The sequence below is a fragment of the Silurus meridionalis genome, chromosome 3 (assembly GCF_014805685.1).
Source record: "Silurus meridionalis isolate SWU-2019-XX chromosome 3, ASM1480568v1, whole genome shotgun sequence".
Lineage (NCBI taxonomy): Eukaryota > Metazoa > Chordata > Actinopteri > Siluriformes > Siluridae > Silurus > Silurus meridionalis.
Genome location: NC_060886.1, coordinates 21,750,889 through 21,769,196, shown reverse-complemented (window position 1 = coordinate 21,769,196; position 18,308 = coordinate 21,750,889). Strand labels below are relative to the sequence as shown.

General features: G+C 41.3%; 1 protein-coding gene across 2 annotated transcripts in view; it reads left to right on the top strand.

Annotated features, from left to right (window-relative positions):
• pard3bb (par-3 family cell polarity regulator beta b) overlaps positions 1-18,308 on the top strand; it is a 256,037-nt gene that overhangs the window by 102,153 nt on the left and 135,576 nt on the right. For both annotated transcript variants that reach the window (XM_046845136.1, XM_046845137.1), the window contains exons 7-11: positions 313-396; positions 7,588-7,713; positions 9,490-9,884; positions 11,975-12,114; positions 12,297-12,425. In XM_046845136.1, the coding sequence (XP_046701092.1) occupies positions 313-396; positions 7,588-7,713; positions 9,490-9,884; positions 11,975-12,114; positions 12,297-12,425 (874 nt within the window). The remainder of the gene's footprint in view (positions 1-312; positions 397-7,587; positions 7,714-9,489; positions 9,885-11,974; positions 12,115-12,296; positions 12,426-18,308) is intronic.

Genomic DNA, 18,308 nt, shown 5'->3' with positions numbered 1-18,308 from the left:
AGCCCTGTATTTTTCCTCTCCTGCTGTGTAATCACAGGCCATGCCAAGTACTGTAACCACAGACACAGGAAAAGGCAGCGAGGGCAGAAAAAGCCTGAAAGTGAGGGTGGAAGGTAAATATGGTGAAAAAAGTTGGAGTTTTAAGGCTGTGGATCTCAGAGCCTCAGAGTGTGTGTTTATACCACTGAGGAACAGCGGTCTGTGTGCAGCTGCTATTTTCTTTGCTTTGATTCAAGTGTATTGAAATGTAATGTCTTTGTGTGTTTCTGTCTGTGTGTGTGTGTGTGTGTGTGTGTGTGTGTGTGTGTGCAGCCTAGCGAGGACTGTGGAGATTTCAGGAGAACATGGGCCTCTTGGGATACACGTGGTGCCCTACTGCTCGTCTCTCAGTGGAAGGTTAGAATGTGTTTCTTTCTTGTTTTTTTGTTGTTTGTTTATTTTTATTCTCATTTCTTCTGTTGTTGTTTTATGTCGTAATTTCACACTGCAAAACATGTGCTGCTTTAGAGTTACCTTGGATTCTTGAGCAGCGTGTATGAGCAGCAAAGTGGGGTAAAATCATGGCTACGTCAGCTGACTGTAATGAGTGATACATACATACATACACACATACATACATAAACACATATATATATATACATACATACATACAGTGAGGAAAATAAGTATTTGAACACCCTGCTATTTTGCAAGTTCTCCCACTTAGAAATCATGGAAGGGTCTGAAATTGTCATCGTAGGTGCATGTCCACTGCAAACCCCGAGCATGCGCACTCCCAGTGATATTGTTGTGTTGTATTGTATCTTTAAGCAGTTGCACTTGTTGTGAATGCACTTTGTTTTTATGAAAGAACATATTTAATTGTACAACCTTTCAGCAGGCCAGAGGGCCTGTACATTATTATTTAATGTACACATGAGTGCATTAAAGTTAAACATTTAAGACTAAATTTTTATTTATTTTATCCTGTGCATTGTTCCAATGTGCTATAAATAAATATTTTCATAATTTGTAATTGATTTATTCTTTGAAACTTTAATAATAATTTATGCAATAGAAATGCCTTGATTTTAGTAAGGTTAGTACACAGTCATAGCCATAAATGCAATGGTGATAATAATTGGAATAATTTCTTTCGGTGTTTCGGTGTTTTCGGCCTTGCTTTCCTCCTTTTCGGTTTTCGGTTTCGGCCAAGAATTTTCATTTCGGTGCATCCCTAATACATCCCTAATACATATACATTCTGGAATTTTTCCAGAAAATCAAGTATTTCGAACAGAAAAGTATTGCATTAACACATGTTTTGCTATACACGTTTATTCCCTTTGCGTGTATTTGAACAAAACAAAAAAAGGGAGGGAAAAAAAGCTAATTCGACATAATGTCACACAAAACTCCAAAAATGGGCTGGACAAAATTGTTGGCACCCTTTAAAAAATGTGGATAAATAAGATTGTTTCAAGGATGTGATGCTCCATTAAACCCACCTGGGGCAAGTAACAAGTGTGGGCAATATAAACATCACACCTGAAAGCAGATAAAAAGGAGAGAAGTTCACTTAGTCTTGCGATGTGTGTGCCACACTAAGCATGTACAACAGAAAGAGCAGAAGTGAACTGTGTGAGGACTTGAGAACCAAAACTGTGGAAAAATATCAACAATCTCAAGGTTACAAGTCCATCTCCAGAGATCTAGATTTGCCTGTATCCACAGTGCGCAACATTATCAAGAAGTTTGCAACCCATGGCACTGTAGCTAATCTCCCTGGGCGTGGACGGAAGAGAAAAATTGATGAAAGGTTGCAATGCAGGATAGTCCGGATGGTGGATAAGCAGCCCCAAACAAGTTCCAAAGAAATTCAATCTGTCCTGCAGGCTCAGGGAGCATCCGTGTCAGCGCGAACTATCCGTCGACATTTAAATGAAATAAAACGCTATGGAGGACCCCACAGCTGACACCGAGACACAAAAAAGCAAGACTACAGTTTGCCAAAATGTACTTGAGTAAGCCAAAATCCTTCTTGAAAAATGTCTTGTGGACAGATGAGACCAAGATAGAGCAAGGTAAAGCACATCATTCTACTGTTTACCAAAATGGAATGAGGCCTACAAAAAAAAGAACACAGTACCTACAGTCAAATATGGTGGAGGTTCAAAGATGTTTTGGGGTTGTTTTGCTGCCTCTGGCACTGGGTGCCTTGAGTGTGTGCAAGGCATCATGAAATCTGAGGATTACCAAAGGATTTTGGGGCGTAGTGTAGGGCCCAGTGTCAGAAAGCTGGGTTTGCGTCCGAGATCTTGGGTCTTTCAGCAGTACAATGACCCCAAACATACTTCAAAAAGCACCCAGAAATGGATGGCAACAAAGTGCTGGAGAGGTCTGAAGTGGCCAGCAATGAGTCCAGATCTAAATCCTTTTGAACACCTGTGGAGAGATCTTAAAATTGCTGTTGAGAAAAGGCACCCTTCCAATATGAGAGACCTGGAGCAGTTTGCAAAGGAAGAGTGGTCCAAACTTCCGGGTGAGAGGTGTAAGAAACTTATTGATGGTTATAGGAAGTGACTGATTTAAGTTATTTTTTCCAAAGGGTGTGCAACCAAATATTTAGTTAAGGGTGCCAACAATTTTGTCCAGCCCATTTTTGGAGTTTTGTGTGACATTGTCAAATTTGCTTTTTGACTGCAGCAGTCAGTATCTATTAAAAGTGGTCCAAGGAAGGAACAGTGGTGAACCGCGACAGTGTTGGGTGGCCAAAGCTCACTGTGGCACGTGGGAAGAGAAGGCTGGACCGTGTGGTCCGATCAAACAGACGAGCTGCTGTAGCTCAAACTGCTGACGAACTTAATGCTGTTATTGCTCGACAGGTCAGGACTATTTTGGCAGCAAAAAAATAACCAGCACAATATTAGACTGGTGTCATATTTATTTATACAGGTGTGTATATTTATGTTTCTGATTTATATTACGAGCTCTAGCCAAGATTCTAGAATTATCAAGTAAATATTTTCTGTTCTGTTCATCCACATCGAATACTTTTTCTCATTCAAAGGTGTTCCTTTGTTTATTGTTAATGCTGTAAGCAGCCATGTTGACTTGATATCATTTGCTGAACTCGTTGAGGAGAAATAGGAATTTCCAAATAGGAATTCCAAAATGAGGAGGTTTGTCTGTTCCAGCATGCCCCTGGTTGGGTTTATGGCAAAAGGAGAGACGGCAAAGGACAGAATCAGGACGATGTTGAGGGTTTAAGCTTTGCAGGTGCTGGAGGAGAGGGGCAGCATGAGCTGTGTCTGTGTAAGGCGATATGTGTGAGGTTTATATTGTGTGTGAAAGCAGGAGTCACATGACTTCTGCGTCGTCTTTGAAAACCAGCCATAAAACTTCACGTTAGCTTCGCGAAATTCCTGCACTTACATCGAAAGCAACCTTAAGAGCACTCGTGTGTGTAATGATGCCCATAATAAATTACAGCATGTCTATGTGACACAGTGATGGTGTTGTCTAACAGGCATGCAGGATGGGCTTTTCCCTCGCGCGCAGAGAGGATTCACACACCGAAATTGATTCATCACAGCAAGTCACATGAGAGGAGGAGAAAAAACAGGGCTCTTTATAAAGACATATTTGTCCCTGCAGGATTCTTTATTTCTCTACCTCACTTTGTCTGTTTTTCTAGCTCTCCATCTCACAGTTGATCTCTATCTTTTCTCATCCCGGAGGGCCCATATGTTTCCTTTAGTCATGCCCACCAAACTGGTCCCATCAGGTCAAAGTTCACTTCCAACTCAAAAAAAGATGTCAATAGTATGACCAAATATTGAGCAGACCACTAATGTAAATAGATCTTTTCCTAATGCCATGTGTCTGGGGGCCGGAGAGAGATGATCTAATAGAGGTGAAGAGATCAACAGGCTTTGCTTCAGAGCTGGACACAGAACCGACCGTCCACACCAACATTGTGTTAGTGTATCCCAAAGCCTGAACTCTTAAATGCAGCATTATTGTTTTCTAATATGCTCTAGGACACCATTATCACCTCCCGATCGTCTGGCTGTGATATGTTTGTGAAGAAAATTTCACTATCTACAGTATTCGATTTTATTTATTTTTTGACGAGTCACCGTGTTCGATTGTTACAGCTTCCCTGAGGGTCTATTTGCAAATGTGCGCACGTATCTATTCTTACAGATATGTGACTGGTATGTCTGTTTAAGCTAACCACGCTCTCAGAGATTCTACTGTGTCTCAATGTGATGTGGATTTTCTCTGTTCCTTTAGAAAAGTCTGTGTTACCCAAAACTGAAAACTGAACACCACAAGCGACGCCACGCTGACGGCCCCCAGGCAGCTGCTTTAAGGGCTGCAAGACCAAGACCATTTATCTGTCTTTGTGCCGAGTTATTTGTCCCAAAGTTTCTCTGCTTATTGTAAAGAATCCTGACTTTGCGAAGTTTTACCCATTAGTAATCACAAAACAAGAAACTCCTTTGACTGTGTTTGCAGAAAAAATTTCATTCAGCACGTCACGTATGTATATATATTGATTGATTGATTGATTATGCAGCAGGAGATTTTCCAGGTCTGAATGGTTGGCATTACACTGTCTCTTTTAAGATGGTGGAAGACATTTTACACTTCTAACAATATAGTATACTAATATAACACAACCATGGCAAAAAGAAACGTTCAAAATATCACTCCTTTTGCTGTTTTAGTCGATGTGCCTTAAGGTTTGATCTGTTCTGAGATGCTTTTCTGCTCGCCATGGTTGAAAAGAGTGGGGAGTTGAGTGATTGGTTTGTCCTGACAGGAAATCTACAATCTGGTCGTTTATATCTGTCTTCTTCTCCTCTCTCATCAACAAAGGTGCTTGTACACACAACTGACACACACTAGATATGTTTTGTTTTTGTAGTAAAAACTACAGTCTGTTGTGCATGTAGGTCTCAGGAGAACAGCCGTTGCTGGGATATTCAAATCAGCCCATCTGGTACCGACAACCACATTCCAGTAAAAGTCACGCAAATCACGTTTTTCTTCATTCTGATGTATAATATGAACATTAACTGCAGCTCTTGACGTGTGTCTGCATGGTTTTCTGCCTTGAGCATCTGCTGCCTGATTGGCTGATTGGAAACTTGCTTGAATGAGCGAGGGTACAGCTATTTCCGTTGTGATATCTAGTGTTAAAAGGCCATTGTTATGTATGTGGTACACATATAAAGAGAACAGGAAGTCCTTTAGTAGTTTGCTGCGTGTTGAGTGCTTAAATGAAAACATGACACCTGTGTGAAGACTAATTTAAAAGGTTAAGGCTGGTTACCCAAACGACAAATTAGACACAGTACGGTATTAATCCAAGCTCTTGCTCGACATTGAATTTAACAGTGTTTCTATTGTGTACTGAGAGGATGCAGTGGCTTTAGTGTCATCAGTGGAACCCTTGTATAAGTGAGATGTATAGGTTTACATAGACTATAGTTTAATTTAAATATGGTAACGGGTGGACGAAGCACACACACCATGTACTTGAGTAAAAGTACCAAAGTATTTGCCTTCAAATGTACTCAAGTATCCAAACTACTATGATTTATTATGGCTATAATGTTCTTATTGTATTTTTTTCACAAGACTATTAAAATGATCATGAGCCCAAAATTCTTTTTAAAAAAATAAAATAAGGCCTCGGGTGTTGTGGCAAGTTCGATTCAGGAGTTTCTTCCGTCATTTATTCCTCTCTGAATGTTCTGCTTACTGATGCTGAACTTAATGTTCGTGTTAAGAAGATACCAGCAAGCAGCAATCAGAACACGTTTCGACCCTGATTGGTGATTTGCTGCGGTTTGACCAGTTACGTTTTTATTCACTCATTAATAAAAAGGAACAAGTGATTTAACAACATGTAGTTGAGTAAAAAGTAAAACATTTGACCTTAAAATGTAGTGAAATAAAAGTAAAAATCTCCACAAATGGAAATACTTGAGTAAAGTACAGATTTGCGAAAAGTTTTCTGAAGTACGCTAACAAATTACTTTTAATTCTTTCTCGTGCACCACTGGGAACGATTGCTGTGGCCAAATAATATGAATCTTATTATTACATATTATAAAATTTCTGTGGCTCATCTGAGGAATCACACATGGAAAATAGTCATACTGTACCACGTTTTATTCTTTACACATTAAAGCTATAGATTATAGTTTTAAACACTTGTTTAAACACCTTTCCAGCCTCTCTTTTCATTTCTATTGAGAGAATTCCTCAGTCAGTGTTGGACAAAGTAAAGGAAGTACCTTAGAGCAGTGATCCCCAAAACTCAGGTCTCAGACCGGCACCGGTCCGTGGGTCAATCGGTACCGGGCCGCACAGAAAGAATACATAACTTCCATTATTTCCATTTTATTTATCATCTGATTCTGAACGATGTTTTATTTTGGAAAATTACTGGATTCTCTTTAACACATCTGTTTATGACTCACTCTTGATGCATGTCATGATTCCTCGGTCACATGTCTTACCTCCATCCTCTACCTTCTTAAAGGGGCTCCGGCCGCTAACACATAATACATTACCGCTAAATTCAAACCCCCACGCTAACAAAATGTACAAAAAACAACACAGTGGATTTTATGCCTTTTGTATCATTTTATTTTGTTGTATTCATCCAACGGTCCATGAAAATACTGTCTGACTTTAATCCGGTCCGTGATGCAAAAAAAGGTTGGGGACCACTGCATTACAGTACCTCTGGATTCCTAATAAATCAAAATCACCTCACAGAAAACCTCACCACATTTACAATTACACACATTTATATAATCTGTGAATGTGTGATCCTCCTCTATTGTTGAGCTACAGAAGCCATTCCGTCTTTGAATAATGGCACGAGATGTATGTTAATGTGCAGGCAGATCCTAAAAATTGAATCGATACCTTCTCTTCAGTGAGATTCGAGAATTCAACAGTGCAGTAGTTTAAAACGATTAAATTGCACCCTTGTGTTTTTTGTTTTTTTCCCCTCCTCTCACGGTTTTTACCTTCTGTGCGCACTGTAGCACTTTCGCTGATGGCGTGTAACAGCCAGAACAATTAATATTCGAAACATTTTCCGAAATTAAATTAAAAAGTAATTACATTGAAACGCAATTTAACAGCCCTAATGTTTTTCCGATTTCTTGCTTTTCCCCTCTTTTATTTATCACACCCTCATCACAGACTTTGCAGACATGAACACACACTCCCTGTTGAGTTATCACCTCTCTAGTGGCATCACGGTGTTGTTTGTTGGAAACATTTTTAGTTTAGACACAGGGAGCTATTATGAGTGTTTTCCTCTCCATCTGCCATTGTCGAGAGCTGGTCTCTTTTGTTGTAGAAGTGCATGCGAGGGCAGCGCAGGGTCATGTTTTCGCAAGTCTGTTTAGAATGACACTCGCAAACCTCCGAACTGTATCATTTTTATGTGCGTTGGCACGAGATGTAGAAAAGTCTTGTTTCCCCTTTCGAGACATTTGAGTCGCTGCACACTGCTTCCCAGGTCCAGAGGTTACTTTGTGTACAATGACGATTGTGCTGGGTGTGTTGCAGAGCTCTGGGCCTGCAGATCCGGAGCGTGGAGGAGAACAGCCGCTCTAAAAGAGAAGGCATCTTCCAGGACGAAGACTGCATCATCAAGATTAACGACACCGAGCTGATTGACAACTCCTTTTCACAGTAAGGAAATGTCTATACAGAATAAAAACCCTCACTAGTGCAATTGGCCCGATTCTCCTGTTAATATTTTCCCTCTCTCCTCCAGTGTCTCCGTCTCCCGCGCGCTCTTTTATCTGCGTCTTATCATCATGTAAAAATAGACAGTCCTTTCTCAATCCATTGTTGTGAGGATTTGGCCCATTTAAGCTCATCACAACATTGGGCAGCTTTTCAAAAGCAGTGGAAACATGGCTCGAGCAGAAACATCTGTTTCATCCAGCAGCCATGGTCCTTGAAAGCTCCTCTGTGTTCCCACTGGGTGTACACACACCCACACACACACACACTCACATGCACATGCACATGCACATTTACATGCCAGAGAATCATTATCTCACACTTGTTGTTACAATAATAGGCGACCTCACAGCCTTTCTTTTTTCTTTTACGCCATGCCGTGGCTGACACGAGGTGGATTTGTTTATGTGTTTGGTAATTTATGTCAAACAAAGAAGAAACTTAATGGTACACCTAATGAAAAATCCAGCGGCTTTGTTATATGCCGCAGGGCCGTTTCGCCGTCACGGTTTGGGTCTGCTTATTCCCAGGGGACACCACATGACACTCAGCATGCATCGCTGTACAGCTCACACATCATAACTAATCACTTATCTGTTGTTTCGTGGATGTAGCCGTCGGTACACGAGCAGCCGAGGCTCACACACAGTACAATGTGCCTGATCCCTGTGATATCTGGACTGTTTGGTACAGAAGGAAATGCTAAGGAATGCAGCTTTTTTCTATAGTACGCAGCTTTTGGCTGTTTCTCACAGTGCAAGATTCACAGCTGAGACGTTCAAGCATGGTTGAAGGTACTGATGCATCAATGACTGTATGCAGGAGGAAAATATATTTTGTTGCTGAACGAACAGGAGCTTTCAAGGATACGTCACTTGGGTTATAAATAAGTCTATAATGTGGAAAAAACATTTACCTGCCCCTCGTGTCTCACGTGACAGTAAAAAAAAAAACGTTTCACCTTACTCTTCCTCACAAATCGAAAATTGATGAGTCAGCATGCTCAAGCACAAGCAGCAACGCTCCGTGATTGTCCCCTCTCTTCCGAAAAATGCATAGATATGATATGAGACTCTTAATAGTGTCCTTTGTTCATTTTTCCCGATAAAACCCTTTTTCCACTCATCCCATCCAAAAAATGAAACTGAACGTCAAACAGTGGAAGAAAAAACTAGTTCCAGCACCCGACGCCATTGAAGAAATATCTGCAGGCTCTTTAAAGTAATTTAACCAGCTTTAAAGTTCTTCTATGATGAGATGTCACTCAGCCGCACCCGCGTTCTTGCTCTTACTTTTATTATATGAATTATTTATACATAAGCTTCATATCCCACATGTGTCCCATGGAGCAGATCAGTCAGACAGAAGGCTACAGTAATTTTATTATTACATTTAGGATGGATGGATGAGTCTGAAATTGAATTGGTTAACACAAACGAGAAAGAAGGATTGCTTTGTCATTAGTAAGGGGTAGAGCTCGTTAGTCACAACCCCAATTACGCTGTCTCTGGAATGAGCTTTAGCTCGACTAAAATAAATGGAAATATTACATTTCATTAATTGCTTTCAGATTCGGCATCATTATTCATTACACATTACATAATCACGAACTGCGTTTACATTCTTAAAAAAAGGCTTTATGGAATTATAGAGACTCAAAACTTCTGTGTCTCTGTTGTACTTTTTCTTTCCCTCCCTCATTGCTCTTTTTCCGTGCAGATCACAGGAAGTGTTCCGGCAGGCCATGCGCTTTCCCGTTGTCCGTTTAGAGGTTCTCCCCTTGGCTAACAAAGAGCGATTCGAGAAGAGTATCATCGGCCATCTTTTCAACACAGATGGCCATGATGGCACAGCCCGGCCCAAAGAGCCTCCTCCTCTGAAGGTGAAGCCCATGGTAAGACCTGCAGATTCCTCTTCTGGCAGACAAGCCGGACCTCAGGAGAGCAGCAGCGCGAGCACGGAGAACCGTTCTCTCGGATCCCCTCTTCCCGTCAATCTTTACCCAAGAGGCAAGAGCAGTAGCCCTGTACTCAGAAAGAGCCACACCGTCTCCCCTCTGGTCGGGTTCACCACCAAGAAGGGAGGCAAAAGGCTCAAAATTGATCTGAAAAAAGGTATGTAGATATGTCCTAGTGCGGTTACCTTCTCAGTAAGGATGCTTTAGACAGCACAGGCATTTAGTTGAGGATCAAAACAAGTTTTGTTTTTGTTTGCGACAGCATAAGAGAGGAATCATTTTGCTAAGTGAAATGATTTGGTTAAATCCTGTTTCAACCAGACTGTAGAACAGGAACCAAATATTGCTCTGTGTCATATAAGAAAAAAAACTCCTGACTAAGCATGCTATTGTTGATCAGCAATCCACATCTGGGCCTGATGGGAAAGATTAAGCAAGTCCTCCTCAATGAGTGGTTACCATAGAAACACTAACGAATTGGAGCAAGAGCATTTGTATAAACTTGTCGTTGGTCTTGCAGCCTGCAGTAACTGTCAGAGCTGCAATTACAGGACATTAATCAGCGTTTTCTGACCAATCAATTTCACAGATAGATTGTTGCATAGATAGATAGATAGATAGATAGATAGGATAGATAGGATAGATAGGATAGATAGGATAGATAGATAGGATAGATAGGTGTGTGTTAAAATAATCTTAATTCCAACACACATCTCAAGTGTATTTGTTCATTTTCATTATATTTGTGCAACAAGAAATAAAATAGAAATGGAGAAAGTGGTTAAAAAATTTCCCACTTAGGCTTATAAGGAAAGAAAAGGCCCTAAATTTCTTACCAGGAATCAAAGTTGTGTTCTCCGCATTCACACAGTGTTATTTTTCTCTCTTTCTTTCTCTCCCTCTTTTTTTTTTTTCCCTTTTAATGTGTAGCGTGTTTTTCTGCGCGCCTGTAACTGAATGGATGAAGCCATAATTTCAGCCTGCAAAGTCTATTAAGTTCTTATTGATCCAGCCATTACTGATGATCCGAATTCATTGCAGCAACAGAAAACTGCTGACTATAAAGGGATTGTGCTAAATGACCAACATAAAACACCGGCGCAGTGCTTCCTGTGCTCCGCTTGCCGGCGTGCTGAGTCCGTTTCCGTTTCTTATGCCAGAACATACCAGGCCGTGTTAAAGATCATGTGTTCCCTCACTGTTGCTTTGTCCATCACTGCCCCTTGCTCCCTCTGTTCCCGGGACTTCGGCGTAGTTATATCCTGCTGTAAAAGACGTGGCTCATGTCACCCAGCAGGCGATTGGCTGTCCACTAATCTACCTATCAGTCATCCTGACAGCACCGAGACCCTGATAAGAGGCGCTGCAGCGGAGGTCACAGCACTGCAGGCACACTCACACCTTTAATACCTCTTTTCTCAGCTATGCTGTCAGACCAAAACCGGCATTCATCTCCTCCACCAGTCTATCACACCTACTCATATCATAGTGCCTGGGCTAAACCTTAAATAGCAGAGTATTTAAATAATGACCAAAAATGAAATATGAAAATGAAACCAGCTTAATATTTACCTGCTTGATTGTGGGGGTTGTTGTTATTTGTGTTTTTTGCTCTTGTGAGGTGATTGTAGTGAGCGCATTAATAAATCTTCTTCCTTTGTTTGCTAATAATCCCAAATCTCCTTTACTAAACAGGTCATGGGTCGTACTTTGCAATGTGGATCACACTTAATTCTTCGCTCCAGGTCTTTATGATGGATGTATCCACACGTGAAATTAAACTGTAGTCCGGCAATGATAATGCACTGACTCAGCAGTTTGCAGCCCTGCACACACACACACACACACACACACACACACACACACACACACACACACCTGGGCTTCTTCGTTCATTGTACAAGACTATGTGCAAATCATCTCTTCTTTATTTTCCTGACTGCCTTTACTTTTGGATTAATTTGTCTTTCGTTTTTTTCTTTCTTTTTTTTTTTTTTTTTTGTCATCGCTACATTTTCCATCTGCACTTTCGCTGCATTCGTGATCAATACTGGGCAAGGCCGAATTGATCATCGGGCTTTCAGAATAATTGTGCACTTGTGCAGTTTTAAAAGTCAATAAAATAGACCCACTTCTTTCCCTATTTGGTTGTGGATCTTGATTTAGTGTACAGGTGTCAAAAATCAAATACACCTCAGCAATTAAATTCCTCCCTTTTCCCTATCTGATGCCTGGGTGCGTGGGCAGGTCCAGAGGGTTTGGGCTTCACCGTGGTAACCAGAGACTCATCATTGCACGGGCCCGGTCCCATCTTAGTCAAGAACATCCTCCCTAGAGGAGCCGCTATTAAAGATGGCCGCCTGCAATCCGGAGACAGAATATTAGAGGTGAAACCTCTTTTTTTTCTTTTTCTTTTTTAAATCCCCTCCTGTGTATTCTAAAATGTGCCCTATTAATGGCATTTCAGTTCCAAGTGAATGCTATTTTGTCTTTAAAGTGTGAGGTTTAAAGCATAAGTGGTTTAAAGTATTGCTTTAGTTATAATTATCTTCGTGTGTGTGTGTGTCAGGTGAATGGTGTGGACATCACCGGTCGGACACAGGAGGAGTTGGTAGCTGTGCTGCGCAGCACTAAGCAGGGAGAGAGTGTGTCTCTGTTGGTGGTGAGGCAGGAGGAGTTATTCCTGCCCAGAGAGCTGGTAAGACCACACTAACTCACGTCTCTTAGTGAGTCTCCACCGTTTTTTGTTTTCCTTTCTCTCCTAATAAACCATTTCCTTTCAAACTTACCCTTTCTTCCTTTTTCGTTTCGGGCAAAACAGGCACAAATATACTTCATTTCCTCACTATCACTTTCTCTCGTTTAATCATAACGTGTTCCCCAAAAAGATGTTCAAATAATTACCACTAATAAAGAAATAATAGTCTGAGTGCATTATAGAGATGCACCTGAAAACTTAAAACCATATAATTATTCTGATAGCAATACAATTAACACAGTTGGCATAAAGGAAATGGAAAGTCAGAATTCTTTCTAATTTGGTACAGGATCAAATGCTTATTTCACCCTGGTGAGGAGCACCAAGAAAAGTGTGTCTTGTCTATAGTCAAGCATGGTGGTGGCAGCATCATGGTCTGGGGCTGCATGAGTGCTGTTGGTACTGGGGAGCTGCGGTTCATTTAAGGGAAAGATGGATTCTAGCATTAAGTGTGACATACTGAGGCAGAACATGATGCCCTCTCTTCAGACACTGGGCCGAACGGCAGTTTTCCACCATGAAAAATCCAGGGGTTCTTTGTGTTTGAGTATGTTGAGGAGTTCAGTCCTATCAGGTCCTGCAGTGTAGTTATATATTTTGCTCTGTCCTTATGCTAGCATGTTCCAGCGTACAGTATGAGCAGCAGGTGAATGTTTGCACGCTGTCTTTGGCTCGTGGCCACACGATCTGCACTCTATTTTAGTTGAAGAAGGTTGAGTCACTTGTGTGTCTCTGTTCCTCGATCTAGCCTTGAGTTGAGGAAGTTCTGTCTTTCTGTTTCCTGTCATTGTCCCGGTTTAGCATGAGCGAGTGTCTGCGAAGATGTTCTGTCTCCTTTCCCTGTCACTTTTTCTCTCTGCTTTCTCTCATTGCCCACACTCTTTCTTTCAGTGTTTATATCTCTTCAGTGGTCTAAATCTTCCTCGATGAACCTGCTGACCCACTTCACTGCCTTCCTGCTCTTATCCCTCCGCATGTTGATTCAGCCCTGTGCAGGATGTAAGGCAGCCCACTCCTAAAGGAAGTTGTGGAGCATGCAGAACTGTGTGAAGTCAGAGGCTCGAGTCGTGCAGCTGTGTGTCAGGCTTTCCTGTGTCTCTCCTATTATAACATCTGACACGGCCTTTGCCAGTCTGTTTCTGTTCATCTCAGCGCTTTTTTGGAAATACCCTACGCCTGAGAATCTGGGTATCTTCCCCGTTACCGTAGCGATACCACTCAAACACCAGGAAGTGTGCGCTGACCTTTATTGTTTTCTCATTCAAGTTTAAGTTATCTCCGAAGCTCCATTACATAATTACGGATATGTTTTATTGTTATTTGTTTTAAAGAATGTTCTGAAGGCGAGGCCCTTTTATCCATTTGACCCTTGTGAATCCTTTATTGTCCTGCTTATGCCACAATCCTCCATCAACACCAGAACAACAGGGTAGTTTTAGTTTTTTCACTGTTATTGTTTTTGACTTTATAAATAATATAAATATATATAAATACCAAACACAAAAAAACAATGGACACTCCAAGTAGCTTTGGAAGAAGGGCATCTACTGTGAAGCTGAATATGCTAGTTAAACTTTTAAGTGCAGTCATATGTGCTGGTTATGCGATTTGAAGCTAATTAAGGGTTGTTTAAGGTTTAAAATGAGACTCATGTGCAAATTCCACACTTTTAGGTGCATGCGTTTCCTCATGTGTGAATTTTCCTGAATTCTATTTTAAGGGCCAAAGTGTGTAATGAAATTTCTGTAATGAAACTGACGTCCTGCAACTCAAAACAAACCAATCAAAGCCTAATTTCTTTGTGACTCATTACAAACTGCTTGACCAGTTTAAAACAGTCACATGATAACCACATGATCTGTACCGTAATATGACCACTGGCAGGCGTGTTGCATTTCTAGAGCTTTATAATGAATGTATGGAGGCTATGGAAATAATGTAATTGTTTGTGTTGTTTCCTCTGTTCATTGACTTTAAACTCCTCCATTTGTAAGTTTTTTCAAGTTGGTGGCTCCTTGTTCAGGGAAAACCCTCGCATTCCAGACTCTTTGTTTCCCGTGTTTTGCAAACAAAAATGCATAAAACGTGCGAAAAGACTACTTGCGAGACTTCCATTTTAGCCACTGGTCCTTTAGACAACTCTTTAGAGGAGCGAAAGAGGCAAAAGACGCAGAACAAAGCGTTTTCCGACACTAGCTACCCGAGGAGTGCGCTGAAAAAAAAAAAACGGGCAAACAAAAGCGCGGAATGCGTCTCATACACTTTACCATGTTTGGGTTTTCTTTCAGTCATGTGTAAACATTAGCTAATGAGGTGGGAACTAAATTAATCAAAGTTTATTTGACACCAGTAATTTAACATCTCAGGCAATTGCAGGTAACGTTGTTTCCTGAAGAATGAGACACACTTTACACCTCCACCCTCAGTGTGTCAATTATACTTCATGATGAAAAATGAAAGCTTATTTAAACCATATTAAAGCCCATTCACACTTGTTCTTCTGGCAAGGAAGTGCTGGCAGGCTTTCTCTGATTGTTCTGCTGTGTGTGTGTGTGTGTGTGTGTGTGTGTGTGTGTGTGTGTGTGTGTGTGTGTAAGTAACAGAGAGAGACAGTCAAAGAAGTTGCTTTAGCATGCAGACATGCAGGGTATGACACTCATTACATCTGACAAACAGCTGCCCTGGCTGGTGACGTAAGTGGTTAAGCAGGTGAATATCGTGAGACAAATTTCAAGAATAGTTAATTTTCTGAGAGCACACACACACACACACAAACACACACACACACACACAGTCTTTGTTTCAGCTGGCTACCTTTACAAAAAGGCTGGATGATTGATGGACTGACTGCTGCATCTGTCTGTGTGACTCGGTCTGTCTTTGTGGGCTGAAAAATCAAGGCAGGAGAGATGAATATATGTGAAGAATGGCAACGGATACATTTTAAGGGCAAGGAGAAGGGTTGACTGATATTGAGAAACTGTGTGGGACAGAGAGACACTGATGGACGAGTAATAAATAAGTCAGATAGCTAGGGAGATGACCAGACAACCGTGGGTGGGTGGGTTTTGGGGGGGATATTAATATCAATAGAACAGTAATAAAAGATAGAGATCATCAATATATTTATATGTTAATAATATATAAATGATATGGTTACTGATTCATCATGGCTATTAGAAAATATACTTTGGGATGAATAATTAATAATAAGTAGAGAGGGTTTCATTTGTATAGATTGATAGATAGACAGATCACGTTATTCATCGCAGAGGGAACTTCTCGATGTGTGTCGTGCATGAGGTTAATCAGACTGCTTAGGAGAAATACTAATGAATACTAACTTCCAGTCTCATGTAAGTCATCATTTCTATTTTCCCATTCAAACAGAGAAAGTGGTCCATGGGTCAAGTATTTTAGCTATTAGGTGCATCTTGGGTGTTAATTCCACAGTAATTCTTCCAATTAATTAGCAATCCGAGCTGCATTCATAAAACATTAACCAGATGGTTAAAAATATCTCTGCCCTCTAAAGTCTCTATTAATTTTACATTTGTATTTTTTTCACACAGAAACATAGATGTAAAAAAAGATGAGATTTTTAGTCTTAGAATGCAAATTTAGAAGGTGTTCATGTAAATGTTTTAATCACTTTAACTACTGTCAAATATCAAAGAGAATACGACAAAAAGAATTAGGACTCTGATCCATATATCCCTTAGGTGTCTGTATCAAATGCAATCTACATAATAAGGTGTTAATTAGCCACCTAGATGCTAGAGGAGGCAGGAAGGAGGATGCAAATTGTTTTTATTCACACATTTTGGCACTTAAAAAAATAAATAAATAAAAAATTGGTACTTGTGTAGTGATGGTTGGGAATCCAAGTACTGCTGCTGTCGGAAATCTGTACAAAACCCTAAACAACTGCCCGTTTGGGTGCTGCTGTGGCGCTCTGACTCGTTTTGGCATCGTGTGATGAGTGTCATGGTGAGAGGAGCCATCATCCCTTATGCTGGCAGGTTCGTTTGTTGTCCTGTGTCTACTGAGCAAAGGCTTCTGAGCATTTCTAACAGCCCAGTGAGCTGCCATGGCAAGCCTCGAACTCTCTTTCAAATGGCACATGCTGAGTCTACGCTGCGCTACACCACTCTTAATCTTTTTTTTCCAGCAGAACAGCAGCCCACTGGGGGTGAAGGCTGCCGCTGGCCCGCTGAAGAATGAAATAGTAATAGCGATATTAGATATGACTTTGTGAACAAAAGCGAGCGAGCTAGGCCTCATTTCCTTGTCGGTTTGTCCTATTTCCCGATGTCTGAGATGAAATATGGAGCGGAGTTCAAACCAGATAATCCACTCATGTTGACACTAAGGGACTTGATAAGCCATAGCTGTTGGCCTGGAAACTTTTCCTGTCTCGACGACGGTTTATTATGTGAAATGCAGCAACAATGGCGTACACCTGAACATGCTAACATGATATACACACTTCTCGAAAGGAAGCAGCCCAGTTCCGGGCTCTTGGCTTTGTGCTCCTTAATCTCTCCCCCAGACCTATAGGAACTGCTTACATTGCTTCCTCAATAAAGCTTTGAAGTGCTTCAGTCCTAGTGTCTCTCTGATGTCTCGTGGGTCCTATTTCCAGCCCCGATTGCTGACTACTTTCGAACTCTACGAGAGTCAATAAACCTGCATCCAGCACTGTAGAGTAAAGGGGCTGAGACCTCCATCCATGCCCCGACCCCATTTCTTTTACTGCTTCTCTCCCTCTCCGTGTAGCCCTTTCATCTGCACTTAAACAGAATCCATTTAGACCAGACCCGCCGTGTCTCTTTGGCCCACCGCTGCCTTTAGCCTCTCATTGGCCTCCAGTGAATGCTTGTGGAGGAGGCTCTTTCTTTAAAAAGGGGCTTCCAACTTGTTCTCCATTCTTCCCATTTCTGCCATAATGGCGTTTCATTCCAAGCACTTTGACGTGTAGCACAATCCTGTGTGGGTTGAAAAGTGCACTCCATCTATCCATCTCTCCATCTATCCAGCCATCCGTCCAGCGTGACTCACTCACTGTTACATACAGAAGCTATTAGAGATATGATAATGAAATAGGCTGTAGATGTGTGTAATTACAAGCCCAATGTTTGTTTATGCTGAAGAAGAATTATGAATCGAGGGGTCTCGAAGTTCCTGTTGAGGAGTTTATTAGAGATATACCAGGTAAAAAGTCATACAGATGGCATAAATCTACTACAAATATCACCAGCTTAGAGAGTATCAATGGGGGAGGGATGGGGGAGAGAGAAAAGAGATGGAAATAGAGAAGTGGGAAGAGGATGAGAGGAAGAACGAATGAAAGTGAAGAGAGAAGATAAGACGTGGGCGTGATGGTGGTGTAGTTGAGCTCTGTTCATTAGTCGTCGTCTTTCCGTTACCATCTGCTGGTCCACAGTAATGCATTTGCTGAGAGAAACACAAAGCCCTCCTTACACACACCTTTCTGTTCAGACCACCACCTGCCTAGCTGCTTAAAAAACCAAAAGTAGGGAGGAAGAGACGAAGCTGAAATTTGTATTTATTTTTTATTTTTTTTGCTGCAATAAACCAAATCAATACATTCAGTCCGAGCTGTTGCATTGCCATGGCGAAAACACTCAGCAGCTTGCGTCTTCTCTTGCATGTGGGATTTAGTGTCTGGTTTAGGCCGGCTGGCCGGCATCATAGAAATCCCACTAAACTCAAACCAAACACGCAGAAAAAAGCCGGCAAGATGGACACGTGCGTGAGACTGGTAGAGAGAAGCTTTTTCCCCATCCTTACAGCCTCGAT